The sequence below is a fragment of the Talpa europaea genome (assembly GCF_964194135.1).
Source record: "Talpa europaea genome assembly, chromosome: 3".
In the NCBI taxonomy this organism is placed as follows: Eukaryota; Metazoa; Chordata; class Mammalia; order Eulipotyphla; family Talpidae; genus Talpa; species Talpa europaea.
Genome location: NC_140069.1, coordinates 133,944,187 through 133,967,384, shown reverse-complemented (window position 1 = coordinate 133,967,384; position 23,198 = coordinate 133,944,187). Strand labels below are relative to the sequence as shown.

The window sequence follows — 23,198 nt, the reverse complement described above, 5'->3', positions numbered from 1 at the left end:
TTTTCCCCATATATTCATGGTCCCAGGTTCCTCTACATACCCTTAACCATCTCACAATTGGTAAGCCTTTGTTTACTCACAGGAGTGTGTTGGAATAGGAAAAATTTAAGAAGCACAAAATATAAATGGTCTTTATTTTTTTTTTAAAGTTATTTATGCATACAAGAGCTGGGGTACAGGCCAGAGATGTGGGGGGCAGGGGGTGGTGATGAGTGGATTCACCGGATACAGAGCAGGGAGCAGAACAGGCAGACTGACCAAAATACACTGCTGAGGGGAGCAGCGGGCGAGACAGGAGAGGTCTGCTTCGCCCTGTGGGTTGCTCCCTGGCCGGCCGGAACCTGGAATCGAACTCGTGCTGCAGAGTCTGCGGATTGCTTCATAGTGTGGTGCTTAACCCCTTGGGCCACCAGGGAGGGCCCCAAATGGTCTTTATTTTTAATAAAAAATATTTGGAAAATTTCAGATATACAGCAAATGTGAAATACTTCCAAAGTAATTTTATGTGTATCTCCCACTTAAAGTCTAACGTTAATATTTCACTATACTTGTTTTATTATGTGTCTGTTCACCTATATAAAATTCTGTCACAATTCTACTAATAGGATAATGGTTGGTTTTGGTAGATTCTTGAACCATAATTTTTCAGAGGCTTATTCAGTACTAAAAAACTGGGTCATATCCAGATAGGCTCATGAACCCTTAAGTTACCACCTCTTCTAGGTCCTACCCAACCCCTACCTTTCCAAATTTTTTCAACAATATGGGAAAATATAGACTGGAAGTGAAAAAAAGATGAAATTTCTCGTAGTAAAGGAAGAGGATAAGTTGTACTGACTTGATAGACCTAAAAGTTCAGGAGATCTGTAGTGAAATACCGTTGTAATTTAGGCATCTTGGGCCTCCTTGGTGGCGCAGGGGTTAAAGATGCAGCTTTGTCAAGCTGTCTCCAGCCACTTCAACATGAATTTGATCTCTGGTCAAGGACAGCAGACCTTTCCTATCTCGCCCGCTGCTCCCCTCAGCAGTGCATTTCAGTAGATCTGCCTGTCTGCTCCTCATTCTGTCTCTGGTGAAAACCGCCCCCCCCCCCATACATCTGGCCTACACCCAGTTCTTGTATGCATAAATAAATAAGTCTTCTAAAGAATATTTTAGGCAGCTTATCTTTTGTTCATGAGGATCAGACTGCTTAATGACTTACTTGTTTTTTCTTGATTTTATAAAGGTCAATGAAAATCTTGATGAGATTAAAACAAATGTTTTCTCATTTGAAATTTTAGGAAGGGGTTCCGGAGGAAACTGATGACTTTGGGGAGTTCCGAATGAGGGTATCAGATCTGGTGAAAGACTTGATTTTCTTAATTGGGTCTATGGAGTGTTTTGCTCAGGTAAGTCCATTTGGAGATTATTACCAGTTTTAACAGCCCCCTTTAATTGTGTTCATCTCTGTTTTCTGTAAATATTTCATCTTTTTTGTCAATCTCAATGACTAAAAGTGACAATGGTTGTGCAGATGCCTAGCACACTGCCTGGCATATAGTAGCTATGTTTATTTAGTATCTTACGAGCTAATTGCAGTCTTAGATGATTCCATCCTGGTTTACTCTGTTACTCCAGCTGATCCATTTGCCCAGTTGGGATGGAATATCATAGATAAGTCTTAAAATGCCCAGGATACTTATAGGGAATTTGAGCTTAGCTGTGAAAAACAGGGAAATATTTCTGCTTTAATAATTAATTATGTACCAGCTCCCAGCAATTCTTTTAGTTATTTGGCATTTCCTTTGTCCACGCTTGTGGTTATATTCCTATGCAATTTCATCCTAGAGGTGACAGTACTAGAGTAGAAGACTCATAGTCCTCTGTTTCCCTAACAATCAGTAAGTAACATTTTATATCATAAGGCTGTGATCATCACCATTCCACATCACTTAGCAGTATAATATGAGGTGGTGTTCATATCCCTAGTTCATGCTCTGATCTCTGAAGAACTGGTTTTGTTACTTTGTCAGTAATACTGAACTAATCTAATTTTTTTTGTTATTGTAACCTAGATCGTTTGTTTATTTGGGGGCATACTCTGAACTATAAAATATTCATGAAATTATAGCTGTTTTTCTTTATATTGAGCAAAGTTTATTGGCCTACCTTCAGAGGGTTGGAGATTCTTAGAAAGCAGATTCAGTGAGATGCTCAGATGACAGGCAGATGACTAGTGCTCGGATTTCAGTTCAACTCTTCTCCCACTTGTTCTTTTCTAGACCTTAGTTTACAAATTTGCATAAATTATCAGTGTTGTCTGAGGTGTATTCTGTTGAACACCAGTCCCTCCCATAAGACATTCTTGTGAGAGGAGTCAGGTTCTGTCATCAGCTAAGAATGGGAAATGACGTAAATAGTATATTAAAAGGCTTTATGAAGTCCTACAAGAGAATTGTTTAATTTTATCTTACCTAGCAGTGTCTTATTTGACTGCAGAAATTATTTGGACTAGCATGTAGTCACATTCCACAGAGAGATATGCCCTCGGAAATCTCTGGGCTAGACATCTCCAAGTATTCAGTCTGGACTCCTTTTTTTTAAATCCTCACTTTGACGTGGTATTTTGATAGGTGCTTCTGAACAGCTACTTTTTAGGAATTTAATCTACACTAGTAGTGTTGACACGGACAAGCATATAAGCCAATATAAGAATATAAGCCATTGTATATAGAGAAGATTTACTTTATATCTCAATTTTAAGTGTGTTTATGTATTTATCAGTTATTTCCAGGACCAGAAAAAGATACTCATGTAATATGTTTTGTTTTTCCCCCTAACAGTCAATTTGTTTGGACAGATGATAATCTTGGTAAACTCTTAGAGACCTAAATGGGTTTATTTCACATATTAAAATAGTAGTTACTTGTAGTTAGAGAAGATGTGAAAAGTGAAAATAATATTCTCCTCTGGCTCTGACAGATAGTTAATTAGATTTAGAAACAGGAGTTGGGTTTAAACTAATAGGGTTTTTTGTTTTGTTTGTTTTGGAATTCTATTCTGTTTTCCTTTTAATGGATCCATAATCCACCTCTTCTTCTCTAGTTATATTCTACTCTGAAAGAAGGCAACCCACCATGGGAGGTGACAGAAGCGGTTCTCTTTATCATGGCTGCTATAGCAAAGAGTGTTGATCCGTGAGTGTCTAATAAGTCTTTTGCTGAGAAGTCTTAAATATCAAAGGAAGGAAAATTACACCATTTTCTCTTATATGATATATGTTTGGAAACTCTTAAAATTTCTTACTTCTATAATGCCCAGTCCTCTGACATTTAGAGCCTAGTCCAGAATAGCATGCATTGCTGATATTCATGTTTTAGTCACATTTCCTAGAATTAAAATTATCTTGTTCTTGATGTTGGGAAAAGAAATGCTGATTTCTTTTTGCAACTGAGACTCCCTTGTATATGTTGGTATAATAAAATATTTGTTAGACTGTTAAATTTTTGGTACTTAAAAGCAATTGAATAGGCACTAATTTGTCTCTCACCTGCTTTTCTGACCCTTGGATAAGTTATCCTTACAAATAACTATATATTTTTTTTGCCTTACAGATTCATTTGTGAGTTTCAAAGCAGCAAGGCTTAGATACAGTTTCACCTAAAATAGTAGTAAAAATCTAAAAGCAACTACTATCTTTGTTATTGCCATTGGGAAATTTTAAATTATTGTAATTTGACTTCTAGTTGCTTAGCATAGCAATCCTATTTATGTTCTTAACACAAATCCACAAAAACAATTTACTTCATGCTGTGAGTTTATAAATTGATACTGGTTAAATTTTCTTGTATTGCTGTCTGATACCTACATTTGAATTCTGTGTAGGGTCTTGATTGGAGAGATGGTTGAGGCCTGTGTTTATAAACAGTACTGGACTTCTTTCTTAGTTGCCTTTAAGACCTAGTCAATGAAACATTTCAATATTTCTAATACAGTAAATATTCAGAGATAGGTTTGTCTCCCTTTATTGAGAAGTACTGCTCCCGAATTAGATACCATACAATTTACTATTAAACCTATTTTGGATCTTTTGGAACTTCAGTGACAGTCTGAAAACTTTTAAAATCACTAATATGCTAACCCATGTGCTGGTTTGAAAAAAGCTGGATAGAGCTTCTCAATAATTATCCTAGTGCCTCCAGGAAATATAAGGTATAAATGAGGGAAGAGCATGATTATGTATTTTCAGTAAATATAAAGGACTTTCCAGACTTAGTTTACTGGTAGGAAGTACTCTTCCTGTAATCCAAGATATTATTTACATTTTAAACATCTTTCATTTCTGGATTAAGTTCTACCATTTTGGGGACATCCTTCACTTTTCTTGAAGAAATTTTTGCCAGTGTATTTGGGGAAGTGAAAAAAAGTGAAGGGGGAAACATTAAGGCTTTGGAAAATATTTAGTTAACTTAATTTTCTTTCGTGTTCCAAGTCTGGGCACCTTTCCTTATTCCTGCAGCTTGTGTTCTTGTTCCTTTAGTTAGTGAGCTGGCCCACCCATACTTACGTGTTTTTGAAATTTGCAGAATCTTGCTATAAGAAATCCTTTGGAGAATAACAACTAAAGAAAGTGGTCTGTGAGAATTATTCATTTAGCCATTCAGTAATATTTATTGTGTGCCCACTATGTGCCAGGCACTGTTCTAGGTACTGCAGATATAGGAACAAACAGATTCAGTAATTGCTACCTCTCCAATGTGAAATGCCTTTTTTTTTTTAAGATTTATTTATTTATACAAGAACCGGGGTACAGGCCAGATGCACGGGAGGGTGAGAGGATTCACCAGAGACAGAGCGGGGAACAGAACAGGCAGACTAACGAAATACACTGCTGAGGGGAGCGGTGGGCCTGACAGGAGAGGTCTGCCGTGCCATGTGGGACCCTCCCCGGCCGGCCAGGATCGAGCCAGCTCTGTAGAGGCTGCGTACAGCTTCACAGCGCTGCGTTCAGGGGAGGCCCAGTGAAATGCCTTTTTTGATAGCAGAATGTGTCTTTAGACACTATCTTGGCATTCAGAAAATTGAGAAGTATGCTTTTCCTGAAACAATCATGTCTTCAGTTTGTCTTTTCTCCCTTTATTTGAGTATTTAACAAACTTTCGGGTCAGGTGTTTAGCACTTTTATCCAAATAGTTATTTATATATGAAAAATCCTTTAATAATTGTGTCATCGCAGCCTTTTATTTGGGCAGACCATAACTCTGAAATCAGTAACAGGGGGTATTTTTCTTTTGTACTCAGGGAGAACAATCCAACACTTGTGGAGGTCCTAGAAGGAGTTGTTCGTCTCCCAGAGACTGTACATACAGCTGTGCGATACACCAGCATCGAATTGGTTGGAGAGATGAGTGAAGTGGTTGACCGAAATCCTCAGTTCCTTGGTAAGTGTGAAGTCTCCCCTCTACAGCTCGTACTGCTGATTTTTCTTCTTTCTCTCTCATATTTTACTCATACTTTACTCTGGCATTCCTGCTTTCTTTTTTGACAGGTAGACTGTTTCTAGGCACTGAGAGAAGTATTATACTGTGAGTTATTGTTTATTTGACATAACATAATGTGGTCAGTTTGCTTTTATTATTTTTTTTTTCACATTTCTCTCATCATTTATTAGTCCTATCAGTAAGATAAATGAGGCTAAATTAAAATGTAATAATGCGAGTAAATCTGTGCTGGTTCTTTTTTTTTTTTTTTTTTTTTTTAAGATTTATTTATACAGGAGCTGGGGTACAGGCCGGAGATGCAGGGGGTGAGAGGATTCACCAGAGACACAGTGGGGAACAGAACAGGCAGACTGACTGAAATAAACTGCTGAGGGGAGCAGGGGGTGAGATAGGAGAGGTCTGCCGCGCCATGTGGGTATCTGCGGCCAGCAGGGATCGAACCGGCACTGCAGAGGCTGCAGACAGCTTCACAGTGCTTCACTCAACTGCCTGCTCCACCAGGGAGGCCCAAATCTGTGCTGGTTCTTATGATTATTTTTTGCTTAGAAAGAAAGGATTTAGTGTCTTATAACAATTCTAGAATTTTTCTGAAAAGCAAAAGCAAATTCAAGGCCTGTTTTTCTATTTGTTTTACCAGGTACCTATTTCCAGTCGAACAGCAGCTCTTACACCATTTTCTATGTACACACCCTTCTATTTTTCTTTTTTCAAGTTTGCTTTTAGAACTCTGCTTCAGCATGAATATTTTTGTTTTTGTTAGTCTTTGGCATATACTTGAGCTAATCAAACTTTCTTGTAGTTGTAATCTAAAAGCTACTAACTAATAGACTAAAGCAAGAGAGGCTTTTTCGTTGTTTTATGTATGCTCTATTTCAAAAGTTAGACTTGTCATCTGAAGCTAATTAAGTACAAATTAAAATGAGTGTTGGGTTATATAACCCCTCTTACTGATTTGCATAAATAATTAAAGATCATATAAATAACTTTGAAATTGCAAGTGAAGTTAGAAATCTTTTCTTCTAACCCCCTAATTTTGCAAATAAGCTAATGAACCCCAAAAAGACTAAATCTGGGCCTCCCCGGTGGTGCAGCGGTTGAGCACGGGGCTGCAAAGCTGCCTGTAGCCTCTGCAACACTGGTTCGATCCCTGGCCACCGGCGAGGGTCCCACATGGTGCGCAGACCTCTCCTGCCGTGCCCACTGCTCCCCTCAGCAGTGTATTTCGTCAATCTATCTGTTCTGCTCCCCGCTCTGGTTCTGGTGAATTCTCTCGCCCTTCTGCGCTTCTGACTGTCCCCAGTGCTTGTATAAATAAATAAATCTTTAAAAAAAAAAAAAAAGACTAAATCATTTCTCTAGGGTAGTATTATATTAGGCTTTCTTGACTTTAGGGAGTGATATGTGCTAGGAATTTTAGGAATTCCCAAATTTGTGGATAGTGTCATATCATTAAATTTGAGGTGTTTCCCATGCTTATCTTTATTAGCGCCTTTTGACTTTATTTTATTTTACACGTGATCTTGTTTGTGTATACAGAACACATGACAGACATGCTCATGTCATAGCTGAGCCACTTTCAAGTTCAACATACCATTAAAATTTTTCAAAATGCTATTTTTGTAAACCCTAGATTTCTTCACTTCCATTAACTGGTACAGCATTTGGTTTTCTTTTCTGAACCATTTTCCACACAAACAAAACGGGTTTGGTTTATTTGTTGTTAAAACTTTTGATTCAGTACCACCTTGCAGTCTCATTCAAATTTGTGCTTTGACAGTAAGACAAATTGCTACATGTCCACACTTACTTTAGAATAGTCAAAACCACAAATATTCAATTTGAGAATCACAGAAGTCTGTGGTATTGGAGGTCCCTGGACTGGATTCTAGATTCTTGATTGTCTACTTCCTCAGGCTAAACAGACTCTTTTTGTGGAAGGGCCAGAGGATTAGTGCTTCAGATTGGTTATTAGACTAGCAGTGAAGTTAACTGTTTTAAATGGGCCTTAAGACATTGTTCTTTTGATTCCATCAGTTCTTTTATGGCTTTCTATGAAGTTATTGTGAAGTACTCATCTGTGAGTTTTCTTAACAGTTTTACCGTAGAAAGGCATTCTGATTTTTGTAAAGGAATGTAAGAGATAAGTAGAATTTGCCTCATAGAAATTCACCTTTATAATATAATCCATTTTCTTGGAACACTTATATTTGGCAGTCGTAAAAACATAATTCATCTAAAAGTGCTGAAGATTCACCTGCATAGTTTTAAGACCTTTTGTAAGTATAAGAAGCAAGTATAAAATTGTTAGCTTTAGATAACTTTAATTATTCTGATTAATAATGTAGGCTGTTTTTACCAAGTGATTCATTTCTGAATATAATGATAACTCTCTGAGCTTTACATTCTTTCTTTTTCACTCTCTTCTTCATGCTTGGATGGTGATAACTGTCACTGGTTTTCAGACTATGCTCCATGAAGCCCTAGCAACAACCAGCAGTTGACTGCCCTAAGGAAAGAAATGGAAAATGAAAAGATAGAGTTCAGGGCTTTCTAACACTATTTCAGTGAGATCAACTCATTTTTATATGTTGGAATTTGAACACATTTCATTTTTTTAAATGTTTCTTTCGCTTACACCAAAAAGGAATATAGACTTCTAACAAACTATAAATTTTCTTTGAGTTTCAGATGTGTAATTTCTACTATATGTTTGGTTTTTTTTCCCCCCTAGACCCAGTGTTGGGCTATTTGATGAAAGGACTGTGTGAAAAGCCTCTGGCTTCTGCTGCAGCCAAAGCCATTCATAACATTTGCTCTGTTTGCCGAGATCACATGGCTCAGCACTTTAATGGACTCTTGGAGATTGCCCGTTCCCTTGATTCCTTCATGTTGTCTCCAGAAGCTGCTGTGGGCTTGCTTAAAGGTATTTAAGATGTTAGCCAAGAACAGTCTTCTTTAGGCCATTTCTTGGGATTATCCTATACCAGCCATAACTCAATTTTTCAGTGTGCTTAGTGATGGGAGAGATGACTTTTCCACTCAGAAAGGAAGGTTCTGATTATGTGTCCATAAATTCTTTCCTTAGAATATTCTAAGGCACTATAACTGATTCAAACTGTTTGCAGTGTGTATGGTACAATGTAGATTTTGGGTGGAAACAACACATTCCCTTTTGAACTGGGGAAAAACTAAAAAGAGAGCCCTTGTAAGCATTACCATTCCCAAAAAGTTAATGGAAATTAGAGGGAGTGTCCCATAAGTAAAAATCAAGGGTCTTGGTCTTGAATCAGTGGTCCTGGTTCATAAGTAGAAATCAAGGGTCATGAAATTAGAGTTCTCTAGGTCTTTAATCATTACTGATCAGCTTACTCTGAGTAATAGTGTTCACAGACAGACAGCCAGAATGGTGGTGAAATTCAGTAATAGAAGAACTAGAAATATAAAGCCTAGGAAAGAAGACTTAGAAAAGACTTTAAACATGGTGGCTATTTTTAAATATTTGTAAGATTGTCATTTGAAAATGGAAACATTATTTTATGAGTAATCAATTTTTGGTAATGTACTGATTTTAGAAAAAATGCTCTAGAAAAAAAAGTTATAACCAAACTCTCAGGAAGCAGATTGGGGTGTCCTGTGAGGTAATGAATTCCTTATAGCTATTGATTTAGGGGGGATTGAAGCTTATTAAATAGAGAATTGGTTTATGTGTCCTCTACAGTATCTTTTAAACCTCTGTGCCATGGCTAACAGTTAGCTTTGGCAAGATTGGATAGCCTTAAGTGTGTCTCATTTCTGTGACCAGGTTCTTTTCCAGTTAGTGTAACTATGCTTTATCCAAGACAGATTTCTTCTTGTAATATGTGATTTTGTTATTTGCCTTCAGAGACATAGATAATAAGGCATTAACTGAGAGCTAAATAGTCTCACTACTGAACTACTATTTAATGGTCATTGCTGACATTTCATCCTTTTCTGGTGAATTTTTTAATAAAGATTTATTTATGCATACAAGAACTGGGGTGTAGGCCAAAGGTGCAGGGTGGGGGCAGGATTCACCAGATACAGAGTGGGAGCAGAATAGGCAAATTTACTGAGGGGAGCAGCAGGTGAAACAGGAGAGGTCTGCTGTGCCGTCTGTGGGTTAGCTCCCTGGCTGGGGATTGAACTCAGGCTGCAGTGGTGATAGCGCTAAGACTTAACCCCAGGCCACCTTTTCTGATGAAATTTTACCTTGATGTTCAAGTGACATGTGTGGTAGAATGTGGCAATTCCTGTTATCAATAATATCTTATATATGTAAAAAATCTTTTTAATTTTTTAAATAGGAATGAGTTAAAAGAAAAAAATCATTTAAGTTAAATTCCCCCACTTTTAAGTAAGTCTAACTTATCCATGACTTACAAACGCCCAGGAAAATTCACTCTGCTTTTATATTCTATTTATGGTTTAAGTTCTCCTTTGTTGAATGAGAATTCAAGAGATGGGGGAAAAAAAATCATAGTCTAAGGATTTTTGACCTAGAAGGTACCTAGGCTAATGTGTAATACTTTGGATTTCGGGGAAATATATCGACAGTTGGTAGAGATTGTGACAGGAGACTTGAGTGGGAAGGGCCTGGACCATCTAGTCCCACTTTAAAACCTAACTACCTCTTTTTTTTTTCCCCTTAACATATTTTATTGGATTTTCAAGTTAAGATTGTATTTTGGGGGTTAGGGGGAGAAGAGGAAGCTTTTGCTACTGTTTAAAAAATGAAAGGTAAACTTAACTTTTCTATTCAAACCACTCATTTTACAGATAAAGATACCAAACGCAGACAGAATGCTTACCTAAGTGCATTAATTCTGTTTTGGTAGAACTAGAATTAAATCTCTTAATTTCAACCCATTCTTCATAAAATATCATTTGTCACTGCTCTGATAAGAATTGCCTACGGTACTTACCAAAAATAAGGACTCTCCGATACTCACTAATTCAGAATCTCTGGGAAGTTTGAGCACCATAGTACTGTGCTATGTGAAAGTAGCTTTGACTACTTCTATAAATCTTTGAAGAATCAGAGTGAGAAACATTTAAATAGCTTAAAAACAATAGACTGCTAAGGAGAACTTAGCAGTGGAAGTGGATTAGCTGGCTTTTACTTAAAACCGAGGGGAAGGAGATGGGGAATCTAACTTAAAACCAACCATAAATAGCAAAATATTGTAATTTAAGAAGCTGTGTTTATCTTAGTTAAAAAATGGAACTGGTTACCCTTTTTGTTACCCGTTTGATGGAGACTTGTGGGTTAACTCAGTTCGGCTTTTATTTTCTTCATTGGTACCTTACTTTGTCTTTCAGGGACAGCACTTGTCCTAGCCAGATTACCTTTGGATAAGATTACTGAATGTCTTAGTGAACTATGTTCTGTTCAGGTTATGGCATTGAAAAAGGTGAGTTCAGTTAAATAAGGTGTGTAAAACAAATCTAAAATATTTGTGTGTTAAACAGGAAAAAACATATATTTACAGGTTATCTTTTATCTACCTAGAAAGTCAAGAATGGACTGACGCTATTAAAATTAATAAATCTGTCAAAGTAGCTACATATACAAAATAAGTATTCCAAGATCAATAGATTTTTTTGCCACATCAGAAATACTACTTTGAAGATATTATGGGGAAAACACCATTCAAGTTAGCATCCTAAGCCATAATCTACCATGTTTCCTTGAAAAATATTATAAAGTTACCAGCTCTTCCCAAATTACATTTATAGTACAATAACAGTGAACATACTGATGGGATTTTTAGGAGACCTTGACGTGATTCTGGCGTTCATCTCCAATGATAGCTGGTTGAAGTACTCTAAGGAATTTTAGGAAAAAGAAATTTGAGACAGCTTGCCTTATATTTTAAAATATAAAACTATAATAATTTTAAAACTTTAGAATATAAAGTGAAATGTACGTCATATATAAAGTATATATCTTTTAAGTAGAAGTAGTAATCATCTAGTAATTCATGTGAGAAATTTTTAACACGCTTTTTTCTTAGAAATTATTTAATATGTAGATGAAGAGTTAATCAGCATTCCAAAGATCTCCTCAAAATAGCATAGCTGGGATATGCTATGTGATATACAACAAAAAAGAAAATATAAAAAATATTAATAATATACCCAGCAATGATACTTTTTAGAAGAGCTTCCAGAATAAAAAAGGTTCAATTTATGCTAATGAGTTTTTAAAATATTTATTTATTTATGCATATAAGAACTGGGGTGCAGAGATGTGGGTGGTGAGAGGATTCACCAGAGACAGAGTGGGTACAGAACAGGCAGATCTACTGAAATACACTGCTGAGAGGAGCAGTGGACGAGACACGAGAGGTCTGCTGTGCCATGTGGGTAGCTCCCTGGCCGGGGATCAAACTTGTGCTCTAGTGACTGCAGATAGCTTCATAGTACTGAAACTTAACTATCAGGGAGGCCCATAACTAAATGCTTTTTATATATTTTTTGAATGTATATTTTTAATTGAGGTAGCATTGGTTAACGCTATGATTGAAAGGCAGAGGATCACACCTCCTCAGATGCATGTCACCACACCACACCTACCACCAAGACACCCACAGTCCTCCACCATGTCCTGTTGTGCCCCATCCCTTTTTAGCCCTCCACCTTCCCCGCCCCCCGGTCTTGAACTGTAGGCTTACTTTATACATGTTGCTGTGGGAATGGAAGCAGAACAGATAGGTCTTAGCAACTGATGGGATTTGAGCAATGTGGGAAAGGTAAAAGCAGGTTTCTAACCAAGTCTGAGAATCTGGTTGTGCCATGAAGGGGAAAGTGCATACTGTTCAGGCTGGGCAGCAACAGTTTTGGAGAGAAGATATAAATGACAAATGGGAAACCTATAGAGTGATAAAATATGCATGAATTTTTGGGTCTCATAAAGCTGACACTACTTACAGATTGATAGTATTTTAGAGTTGAAAGAGGAATCATCTGAATCCTGTTTCAGTCTCCTCAGAAGCAGGAAAAATTGGCATCATTGGGACCTATGATTTAGATTGTGGGGGCGGGGGGAACACATGAAGGGAGCCATTGTGTATAAAGGTGTGACCTTTATTCTCAGACTGAGAAAAGCTGGTTTCCTTAATAAAGTTAATATCTCATTGATTTTCAGTCTACCAGAATACAATTTGAAGTGATACAGGTGTTCTAAGCAGATAAAGTCGTTTGATTTTGAAAAGCTTTAAATTTACTTTCTGTGGAAGTAGAGTGTTGGCATATCTTTGTAATTGATAAATTTTTATTGAAGTGACATTGCTTTATAACATGTTTCAGGTTATATATATATGTAATACCTTACTCATAATAAAAATAAGTGGAAAAAAAATATATGATAGTTTCTTACCCACCAGTGTTCACATAATAAAATGTAGTCATGTGCCGTCTTTGCCGGAATTCAGGAAGATGGAGGAAAGTAATTTGGCAATATTAATTTAAAAGCTTGCATTGTTTGAGTAACTTTCAGGAAACTATTATAAGGAAATAAGCAGAGATTGAGATGGAGGTTGCTGTGTAAAGATGCATGTTGCAGGGTTTTTCTGTATGTCTGTATATATAATGACTGGATTGTCTCTCTGTCTCTTCAGCTATTGTCTCAGGAGCCCAGCAATGGCATATCCTCCGATCCCACTGTGTTCTTAGATCGCCTTGCAGTAATATTTAGGTAAAAAGGAATACTAAATGCCTGTCTTGGGTTAAACACGCAGATGAGATCATTATATTTTGAAATAAAAAGGTGGTTTTTTTTTTTTTTCTCAAATTTTTCAGTACTGCTATAATCTCCTGTTAGGAAACTAATTAAGCCTGAAACTTTGGGGAAAAGGCAAACTCTTAAGAATTTGTTCATGGTAGACCATTGTCAAAAAAATCTTTTAAAAATGTAATTCTTTTAGTTTGTAGATCAGTGATTCTGTGGTCCTTAATGAAATTGTTCTTCTTTCATTATTTTGGTCTGTGGTCTTTCCCCAGACACACCAATCCCATTGTGGAAAATGGACAGACTCATCCATGCCAAAAAGTCATACAGGAAGTAAGTGCTAATGGATGTTTGTGGAATGTCTTTCTTTTTGACTTATAAGGCTTTGGATAACTAAAGTGAGAAGGAACTGTCTTCTGGGTTCATTTAGAAGATTCATTTTATTGATATGGTTGAAATGAAAAAAAGGAAAAGAACTATTCAAACAATTTTTATTTTAGATTTGTTAAGAAAACAGCCTGTGGGGAAATGCACTGAAAGGTCAAAGAAGTAAAGAGAGAACAACCTCGAGGATCCTAGTCAACACTCACAAATATTTTTGACAAGACCAGTTAAGCCTCATGGCTTTAGTTTCCCGTTGATTATATACTTTCCCTGTACTTTTTTTTCCCTGAGGGGAATGTAAAGATCAAATGGCATGTTTTGAGAAGTGCTTTTCAGGTTTGAGGGAGGAAATATCAAGTATCCTTAAGGAAATGATCCCATTTCCTTCACTCTGTCCATCTGTTCCAGGTCTCACAACTTTCTGGAACTATCTTTAAATACTGCTTTCTATGTAACTCATATTAATTCTTTTTCATCCTGACTCAGGAAGCCCAAAGATTAGGAAAATGTGTGTCTTTTTGTTTTAGTAAAGTTAGACATGCACTAATCCTATTCTAAAGAATTGCTGTGCTTCCTTAAAAAGTGGTGGTGATTTGGTATATATACACAGTGGAATATTACTCAGCAATCAAAAAAGATAAACTCATGCAATTTGCAGCAACGTGGATGGAGCTAGAAGGGATCATGCTCAGCAAAATAAGCCAGAAAGAAATTAAAAAATACTGGATGGTCTCACTCTTAGCAGGAATTTAGAAAACCTAAATAAGGGACCAGGAAAAAGACTAATTATAATAAAGAAAAAATCAAAATCAACAAGCAGGTATAAACCAGAGACACACTACGGGGGAGGGTTTTAGGAGGAAAGGAGGGATTAGGGTCAAAATAAGGGGGGGCGGAACTGTATGGGGAATATAACCAAAATGAAAATGCATACATTGTGCAAAAATGAAAAATGATGTAAGAATTATATAAAATAAAATATATTAAGAAAAAATACATACATTTAAAAAAAAAAGTGGTGATTAGTGATTGAACCACATATATACACGCTGACCAGAATCAGGCAGGTTTGTTCCTTAAAGGAAGCTTTTTCCAGATTACTTACAAACTAACTCCTTTGTTATCAGCATGAAAACTTTTTTTTTTTAAACCTCTTAATTGTCTAAATTTTCTTTCTTGTGCTCTTTCACTTTTGATTCAGATATGGCCAGTTTTATCTGAGACACTAAATAAGCACCGGGCTGATAATCGGATTGTAGAGCGTTGTTGCAGATGCCTCCGCTTTGCTGTTCGCTGTGTAGGCAAAGGATCTGCAGCACTTCTGCAGCCACTAGTTACACAGGTAAGTCCCCCTGAGAGGGAAAATGTAAAATGTACAGAATTTAAAATGGAAGCCTTTAGAACAAGAATTCTGATGAAATGTAATACTTTTGTATTTATAAACACAAAATTTAGAAATATTTAGTGCCTGTGGTAGGTGTGTTATTTATAAGGGAGATTGTAATCTATTCTGTCTAGAGATAATCCCAACAGCATCACATTCCATTGTGAAGTCAGGAAGAAAATGACTTTATTAATGCTCAGCTCTTGTATACCAATGCTAAGCATTTTTATATTAAATTTTACTTTTAAAATTGTGACAAGTCAGACTTTGCTGTTTGTTCTGAAGGAATTTTCTTCTATATTGGCCATAATTGTTCACATTAGTCGTACCTGTCAAGAACCAGATGTCTCGCTCAGCAAGATTTATAGTTAATTTATTATGATGGTGTAACTCATTGTGTGAGGGTCTCTAAAAACATTTTCACATCTAGAACTACTCCACATGAGACACTTATGTGACTAGTGACTTTGGTCAGTAAGTAATGTGTGTTGATGTTAGCCAGGCCAGATGGAGGCACGTGAAAAGCCATGGGCATACAGTTGAGGAAGGCAAGGCAGAGTGCCTGCAGGGGCTGTATTTTCAGGACTCTGACCAAGTGCCTTCTTTGTGAGAAAAACTACTGCAGGTAGACCACACCCACCCGACCTGAGGTAACCTTTCTCCACCTGGTTAGGGCTGACCCCAACACTGGGTAGTCCCTTAAATTCTGCACTCTGGGTGCCTCACTCTTAAGCATTGACCTTCAGACGGTGGGTAGTACTACTGCAATGTCAGTTAGCGCATGCACAGCCTTGCCTCCTTAAGTGTTAAATTAGAATTTTAATTTTTAATGATTTTCTGCATTTACAGTGCCCTGAGTACAACAGTTTGCATTTAGGCTGTGTCCAACTTGACCACATGTCCCTGGCAGTGTGTTCTAGTTTTCATATAACTTGATTTAATGTCTTTTTTTCTGTTGTGGGAGGACACTCTCTTGACTTTGCTCTTTTGTTTATTCCTGCTAATCAAGTATGTGGCCAACTGCATAGTGTTAACACTTCATATGGGAAGTGTGTTCTGAAGTCAGCATGTGTGACAAAAATGAAAATTACTAAAAATTCCATAAATCAAAGGCTATCCAGTTATAGCTTATGGGAATAGAGTTTTGCTGAGAGATAGCAATGCTCATTGAAGTATATTACCTATTGGCTGTTTGTGTGTTCTAATGGCAAAATTGAAGAGTCAGAAAATGACTTTATATAACCAGCAGAACCTAAAATTTTTACTACCTGGCCATTTAAGTTAAAGTTTGCGAACAGCTAACTTAAGGTATATGCTGATAAAAGTCAGCAAATCTTATCCTTTATTTTACAACAAAATTCACTGAGTTGAATTTACATAATATGATTGGTACATTCGTGTTGTGATGACACTTTAAATAGATGAATATACAGGTATCTCAATTTTTGGAGGATATTAGAGTAAAGGTCCTAAACAAGTCATTTAACTTCAAACATGTGTAATAAAATTTTTATTTGGGTGAGATCCAGATATTTTGTTTATAAGTAATAGGTGGTTATTTTCTTTTATTGTGGGTTTTTTTTTTTTAACTTAATAGATTAAATACAGGGCTTAGAAGCAACTCAGAATGTAAACAGTGCATTCACAGACTCCTCTAATAAGGGAATTTAATACTTGTCTCTTCCATGGCTGTTAATCTGTATTTTTAAAGATTTGTTTTCAGTGCAAATAAGAGCAACCTTCAGGTGTTGGGAAATTAAGTATACTCTGCTAGGGTTTTGCAGATATTACTCTAGCCTTGAATAATAGTTCCCTAATGACTTCCAGCCTGAAATTTTTTTAAGATTTTTAAAATTTAATGTATTAATGCATACTGGGGTATGCATAAATTTTATTTATTTAAGCATACTGGGGTGTAGGCCAGAGGTTTGGGGTGGGGGGAGTGAGAGGATTCACCAGAGACAGAGTGGGGAGCAGAACAGGTGGATTGACTGAAATACACTGCAATATACTGCTGAAGGGAGCAGTTGGGCAAAACAGGAGAGGTTTGCTTCACCATGTGGGTTAGCTCCCTGGCCAGGAATTGAACTCATGCTGCAGTGGCTGCCGATAGCTTCTTACTAAGAGACTAAACCTCTTGCACCCCCACTCTGTCTCTGGTGAATCCTCTTAGCCTCCACACCTCTGGCCTGTACCCCAGCTATTGTATGCATAAATAAATAAATCTTAAAAAATAATAATAAATAATCCTCTTGCACCACCAGGGAGATCCCCAGCCTGAAGTATTTTACCACATTGTTTTGGGAAGATAAAAGCTGAAAGCCTTGAAAGTTATTGAGGAATTGGACTCTGTGTTTCAAAAAATGTGCCCGCACATTTTATTATGTTGCCTTCAAGAGAAAAGAACAATCAAAAAAAAAAAAAAAAGAAGAGAACAATCTCTGATACTTTTTTCCATTGGTTTTGGTTTTTTTTTTTTTTTCCTTTCCTTTTTCCTTTAAATTTTTTTTTAAGTTACTTTTTTTTTTTTTTTAAGATTTATTTATTTATTTTATACAACAACTGGGATACAGGCCAGAGGCGTGGGAGGGTAAGAGAATTCACCAGAGATAGAGCGGGGAACAGAACAGGCAGACTGATGAAATACACTGCTGAGGGGAGCAGCGGGTGATGCAGGAGAGGTCTGCTGTGCCATGGGGGACCCTCGCTGGCTGGCCGGGATTGAACTTGCGCTGCAGAGGCTGTAGAGAGCTCCATAGCGTGGTGCTCAACCGCCTGTGCCACCAGGGGAGGCCCTTTCCTTTAAATATTTATTTATTTATATAAGCACTGGGTACAGTCAGAAGCGCGGGAGGGTGAGAGAATTCGCCAGAGTGGGGAACAGAACAGACAGACTGATGAAATACACTGCTGAGGGGAGCAGCGGGCGTGGCAGGAGAGGTCTGCACGCCATGTGGGACCCTTGCCCAACGGCCAGGGATCGAACCGGCACTGCAAAGGCTGCGCGCAGCCTCGAAGCCCAGCGCTCAACTGCTGCACCACCAGAGGAGGCCCTCTCTGATACTTTTTGAGGGGTAAAGAATTGAATTGGGGACCTCCCCGGTGGCGCAGCGGTTGAGTGCTGAGTTGCAAAGCTGCCCACAGCCTCTGCAGCACCGGTTCGATCCCTGGCCGCTGGGTGAGGGTCCCACATGGCGTGCAGACCTCTCCTGCCACGCCCGCTGCTCCCCTCAGCAGTGTATTTCGTCAGTCTGTCTGTTCTGTTCCCCACTCTGGCTCTGGTGAATTCTCTCATACTCCCGCGCTTCTGACTGTACCCAGTGCTTGTATAAATAAATAAAAAAATCTTAAAAAAAAAGAAAAAGAAAAGAAAGGATTACTCATTAAAAGTATTAAAAAAAAAACAAAAACACAATGGAATTGGTTTTGAATTGGTTTTTCCCTTGGCAGATGGTGAATGTGTACCACGTACATCAGCATTCCTGTTTCCTCTACCTTGGCAGTATCCTTGTGGATGAGTATGGCATGGAAGAGGGCTGTCGACAGGGACTATTAGACATGCTCCAGGTGTGTTTTTCTTTACAGTATAGATTCGTGGGGGATGGCGGGTCTGAAGGCTTAACACTATGTTCTTCATTTTGTCTTCAGTGCTGTTGCTGCTTTATGTCTCCTCTTGCCCCCATGCATGTTATTTCCTAAAAACTGGGAGGTAGAAACTTTTTAATTGTTCTCTGGATAGATCTACCTGGGAGGGTGAAAGAGAAATTAACCACATGGACATAATGATTTAGTACAGGTATTACTGCCTACCATGGTCTATAAGGTTTTTGGGAGGTGGGCAAATGGATTTAAAATAAAGGCCCTCCAAGCTTAAGTATGATTCTGGTTTTTTTATTTCAAGCCTGAAACAGCCAGTGAACTAGTTTTCTTTGTAGAGATGGTTTTAGGTTAATTAGCATTCATTGGAAAACTATGGTTTTCCCCCTCCTAGTTATGGTGGAGGGGAAATATTGAGTAGTTTAATTATTATGCTCCTTTTCCCACGGTGTCTTCACTTAAAAAATGACATTGTTACTGTTATTAAATCTTCATCTGCTCTCTTGGTAAACTAGATCATATCTAGTACATAAGGCAGAGACTTTACTGTCAGAAACTTGTAAAACTTTGAAGTGACATTTATCCAGTTTAATTTACTAAAATCTATACTCAATCCTTTCTAAAATGTCGACTTTTATATATGAAAATTTTTTGCCAACTGAAAGATTTGTGTGTTTTCTCATCATTCTTTTCCCAACTGTGGTTCTGCTCTTTGTTCCTTTTGTATGTGTTGTGATATTTAGCAAGTCTGAATACTGTGGCATTTATATATAAGCATTTGTTTTAAAATGACTATTCTGTTTTAGGCACTGTGCATCCCCACCTTTCAGCTCTTAGAACAACAAAATGGGCTACAGAATCACCCTGACACCGTGGATGACCTGTTCAGGCTAGCCACCAGGTCAGTCCTTCTGAAGAACAACCCTTCCCTTTATTGTTCATCCCCATCACTGCATAGTCTTATCATCTAATACTTCACTGTTGCATCTCTGTAGAATGAGGTGAGTGGAGTAGGTAGAGTAATGATTCCTAACCCAATGTTAAATTCTGAGACAGAATATTCTCATTAGTGAGGAAGAGGAGTGGGTTGGGAGCAGAGGGAAAGTAGCTGAATTACCGTCATGAAGAAGGGAACATGTACAAGACAATAAAAATGAGCTTGGTCAAAATACTAGACTAGATAATCTCTAGAGCCCCCACTGGTTTTAAATTTTAATGCTACTGTGATGTCATGCTTTATTTTTGTTCTTTTCCTTGAGAAGATAGCATCCTTTAGAAATAATCATATAGTTTTTTAGGATTTTAAGGTGCTTTAGAAGTTATCAGGTACTGTATTTCCAAGCCCTACCCCTGGCCTGCCACCTCACTTATTGCTTAGTCTTTGAATTCCTTGCCAGGAAATTTGTCAGCTAGGAAAATTTAAGCCAAATCAGTTAGTGAACATAAAAACTTTTTTTTTTAAAAAGCCATTGTTACATATATGTTATATATGTAATATATTGGATATATATAAATACAAATAAATATATTTACAATTATATATAGGTATAGAGTAGTATTGACTTAAATATGTAATTGTGTTATATAAAATTTACAAATATAGCACTCACTTGACTGTTTCATCTGTGGATTTTGAATATTAAACATTTTTGGTTGTTGGTCTTTGAAGAGGTTACAATAAACTTTTTTTCTGAATTGATATGAAAGACCTGTTGGGTGGATTGTCAACCTGTTTTCCTTTATCATTTGAGATGCTTCATGTACATTTTAGAGGATCTGAGAAGCCTTATAGTAAAATAAAAAAACAAAAACAACAGCAGAAGAGACACTTAAAAGAAACAGCATTTCTTGAATTTAGTTGCTATACAACCTTTTCTTTGAGGAATTCCTATTAACATCCTAGGAACTGGCATTCTAAGAAATGTAGTTTGGGAAATGTTATTCTAGGGTTTTTAAGACTTGACTTTTTAGAGAGTTTCTATTTTTAAGCCCTTTTGATTGATCTGCCTTGAATCTACCTGACTTGATTTATAAAATTTTGGTTGAAAATTTACTTAAGGGAATATATCTTTTCATGTAGTTATCTAAAATATGACCCCTTCCTTGCCCTAGTTGCTTTTTCTTTTCCTTTTGTAGACGTTATTTTCAAATAAGAGAGCAGTTTTGGGTTCACAGCAAAACTGAATGGAAAATATAGAGCATTCCCGTGTATCTCCTGCTGGCCTCCACAGCCTCTCCCATTATTAACACCCCCCACGATTGTGGTATCTTTGTTAAAACTGATGAACCCTCATTATCACCCCAAGTCCATGGTTTAAGAGTTCACTCTTGTTATATATCCTATAGCTCTGAACAAATTTCTGACATATATCCATCACTGTAGTATACAGGATAGTTTGCCCTAAAAATCCACTGTGCTCTGCCTGTTCAACCTCCCTTCCCCCAACCCCTGGTAACCACTGATCTTTTTACTATCTCCATAGTTTGATTTTTACCCTTGTTGCTTTATAGCCTAATCCTGTCATTTATACCTACTCTGTCTTTCCACATCAGGTTCATTCAGCGTAGCCCTGTTACCTTGCTGAGGAGCCAAGTGGTCATTCCTATCTTACAGTGGGCCATTGCCTCCACTACCCTGGACCACCGGGATGCCAACTGTAGTGTCATGAGGTTCCTACGAGACCTCATCCATACAGGGGTAGCCAATGATGTAAGTACAAACATGATAACCATTTCAACTTTGCAACTCATTGACTTCTCATATCTCTTCCTCATTCCTTGTGGGGAAAATAGTACTTTCCTTATTTGATTTGTGTTGATAGGCATATACAATAGTGGATCATTCACTTGCCAAAATGTCAACTATTAGGTTTAAGACAACCTGTGCTAAGTGTTATAATTTGTATAAAACAGTCTCATATCATCTCAATTTCCAAGCCTTTTGGTGTCTAGTTGAAGAGTTAAGCAGGTACAGAGTGAAATAAGTAGCAGTAAAGTGGTATTTGTCAGATAAATGATAAAAATCTTTATTACTATGAGATCAAAAGAGGAGAAAGCTCTTGGACAGAAGTGGATTGGTATCTTTCTGGAAGAAGGACTTAAATGGGTCTATAAGACAAAACTAGAGTTCTGATGGATTGGATAGTAGAGAAGAGTCTAACTAGGGTATGTAGGAGTCATACTCAGAAAAGGTAGGATAACACTAGGTGTTTAGTAGATATTAAGAGACCTATTTACAAAGTTTTCAAATACACATTTTGGTTAGATATGGAGTAGAATTGAAGATAAGGGGAGGGGCCTCCCTGGTGGTGCAAGGGGTTAAGTTTCAGCACTATGAAGCTATCCGCAACCACTGCTGCAGCACCGTTCAGTGCCCAGCCAGGACGGTGACCCATGTGGCACAGCAAACCTCTCCTGTCTCCCCCGCTGCTCCCCTCAGCAGTGTATTTCAGTAGATCTGCCTGTTCTGCTCCCCACTCTGTCTCTGGTGAGTCCTCTCATCCCCCACACCTCTGGCCTGTATCCCAGTTCTTGTATGCATAAATAAATCTTTTTTAAAAAAAAAAAAAGAAGATAGGGGAAGCGATGAAGAAGTAAACAAGTATGTGAATAGGCTAATTAGTTAAGAAATGTGGCAGTTAAAGGACAGAAAAGAAAGTAAACTAAAAGTAAAAGCAGGGTTCCCCCCCCCAATATACTAGAAATAGATGTATTTTCAGAGACTAAGAAGACTTTATTTTTATAGAAAAGATTATCTGATAGAAATATTTTTTCAGTTGGCTTTTAAAAAAGAAAATAGGCCCTTCAGTTATTTACAGAAGAAAATATTTTAAAAAATAACTACCCTTTGTCTTTCATAGTTATTCTTTTCTGCCTTCTATTCATGAAAAATGTCAGGATTAAGGTTAATCTTAATTGAAACCCATGCCCATTTCTTTGAGACTAAACTCTTAATATTTTCTTCCTAGTGTCAAAGCATTTAGTAGACTTTGTGAATCCATCTGTTAATATAAAATGAACACTTTCTTCTGGGAAAGGAAAATCACTGTACTAAGGGAGAAAAAGAACTTGGTCTTTGAGAAGCTGAGAAGGGGATTTATTGTTGCTTTTGTTTTCTTACAGCATGAAGAAGACTTTGAATTACGGAAAGAACTGATTGGACAGGTGATGAACCAGCTTGGACAGCAACTTGTAAGCCAGCTGCTCCATACATGCTGCTTTTGTCTCCCCCCCTATACCCTGCCAGATGTGGCCGAAGTGCTCTGGGAGATCATGCAGGTTGATAGACCGGTAAGGCTGTTTTCATAAGGAATCTGTTCTCACAGTCGCTAAACTTTGGTTCCTTGAGGTCAGCTTTAACTTTGAAGACAGGCTTGTTATATAGATCCACGGAACCTAATATGGGCATATGGCTAAGTTTCGCTTGTTAGATAAAAAAAAAATTAGAGAAGGCCAGCAATTATTGGGTTCTTGAAAATATAGTTGTGTCACTCTCATAGGGCTTATATATTATTAGGAATAAATACTAAGCATTCATTTCAGCTATGTGGGTGGCTCATGAGAAATCTGTTCATTTATAAAATATGCCCATATATCGGTT

At 37.4% G+C, this 23,198-nt stretch overlaps 1 protein-coding gene across 1 annotated transcript in view; it reads left to right on the top strand.

Annotated features, from left to right (window-relative positions):
- TNPO3 (transportin 3) overlaps nucleotides 1-23,198 on the top strand; it is a gene marked incomplete at its 5' end in the record, with an annotated part of 74,099 nt that overhangs the window by 41,019 nt on the left and 9,882 nt on the right. The window contains 12 exons of the mRNA XM_084230376.1: nucleotides 1,284-1,391; nucleotides 3,088-3,179; nucleotides 5,284-5,423; nucleotides 8,215-8,406; nucleotides 10,824-10,915; nucleotides 13,124-13,200; nucleotides 13,506-13,566; nucleotides 14,819-14,959; nucleotides 18,452-18,568; nucleotides 19,405-19,499; nucleotides 21,152-21,308; nucleotides 22,721-22,888. Of these exons, the coding sequence (XP_084086502.1) occupies nucleotides 1,284-1,391; nucleotides 3,088-3,179; nucleotides 5,284-5,423; nucleotides 8,215-8,406; nucleotides 10,824-10,915; nucleotides 13,124-13,200; nucleotides 13,506-13,566; nucleotides 14,819-14,959; nucleotides 18,452-18,568; nucleotides 19,405-19,499; nucleotides 21,152-21,308; nucleotides 22,721-22,888 (1,440 nt within the window). The remainder of the gene's footprint in view (nucleotides 1-1,283; nucleotides 1,392-3,087; nucleotides 3,180-5,283; nucleotides 5,424-8,214; nucleotides 8,407-10,823; nucleotides 10,916-13,123; nucleotides 13,201-13,505; nucleotides 13,567-14,818; nucleotides 14,960-18,451; nucleotides 18,569-19,404; nucleotides 19,500-21,151; nucleotides 21,309-22,720; nucleotides 22,889-23,198) is intronic.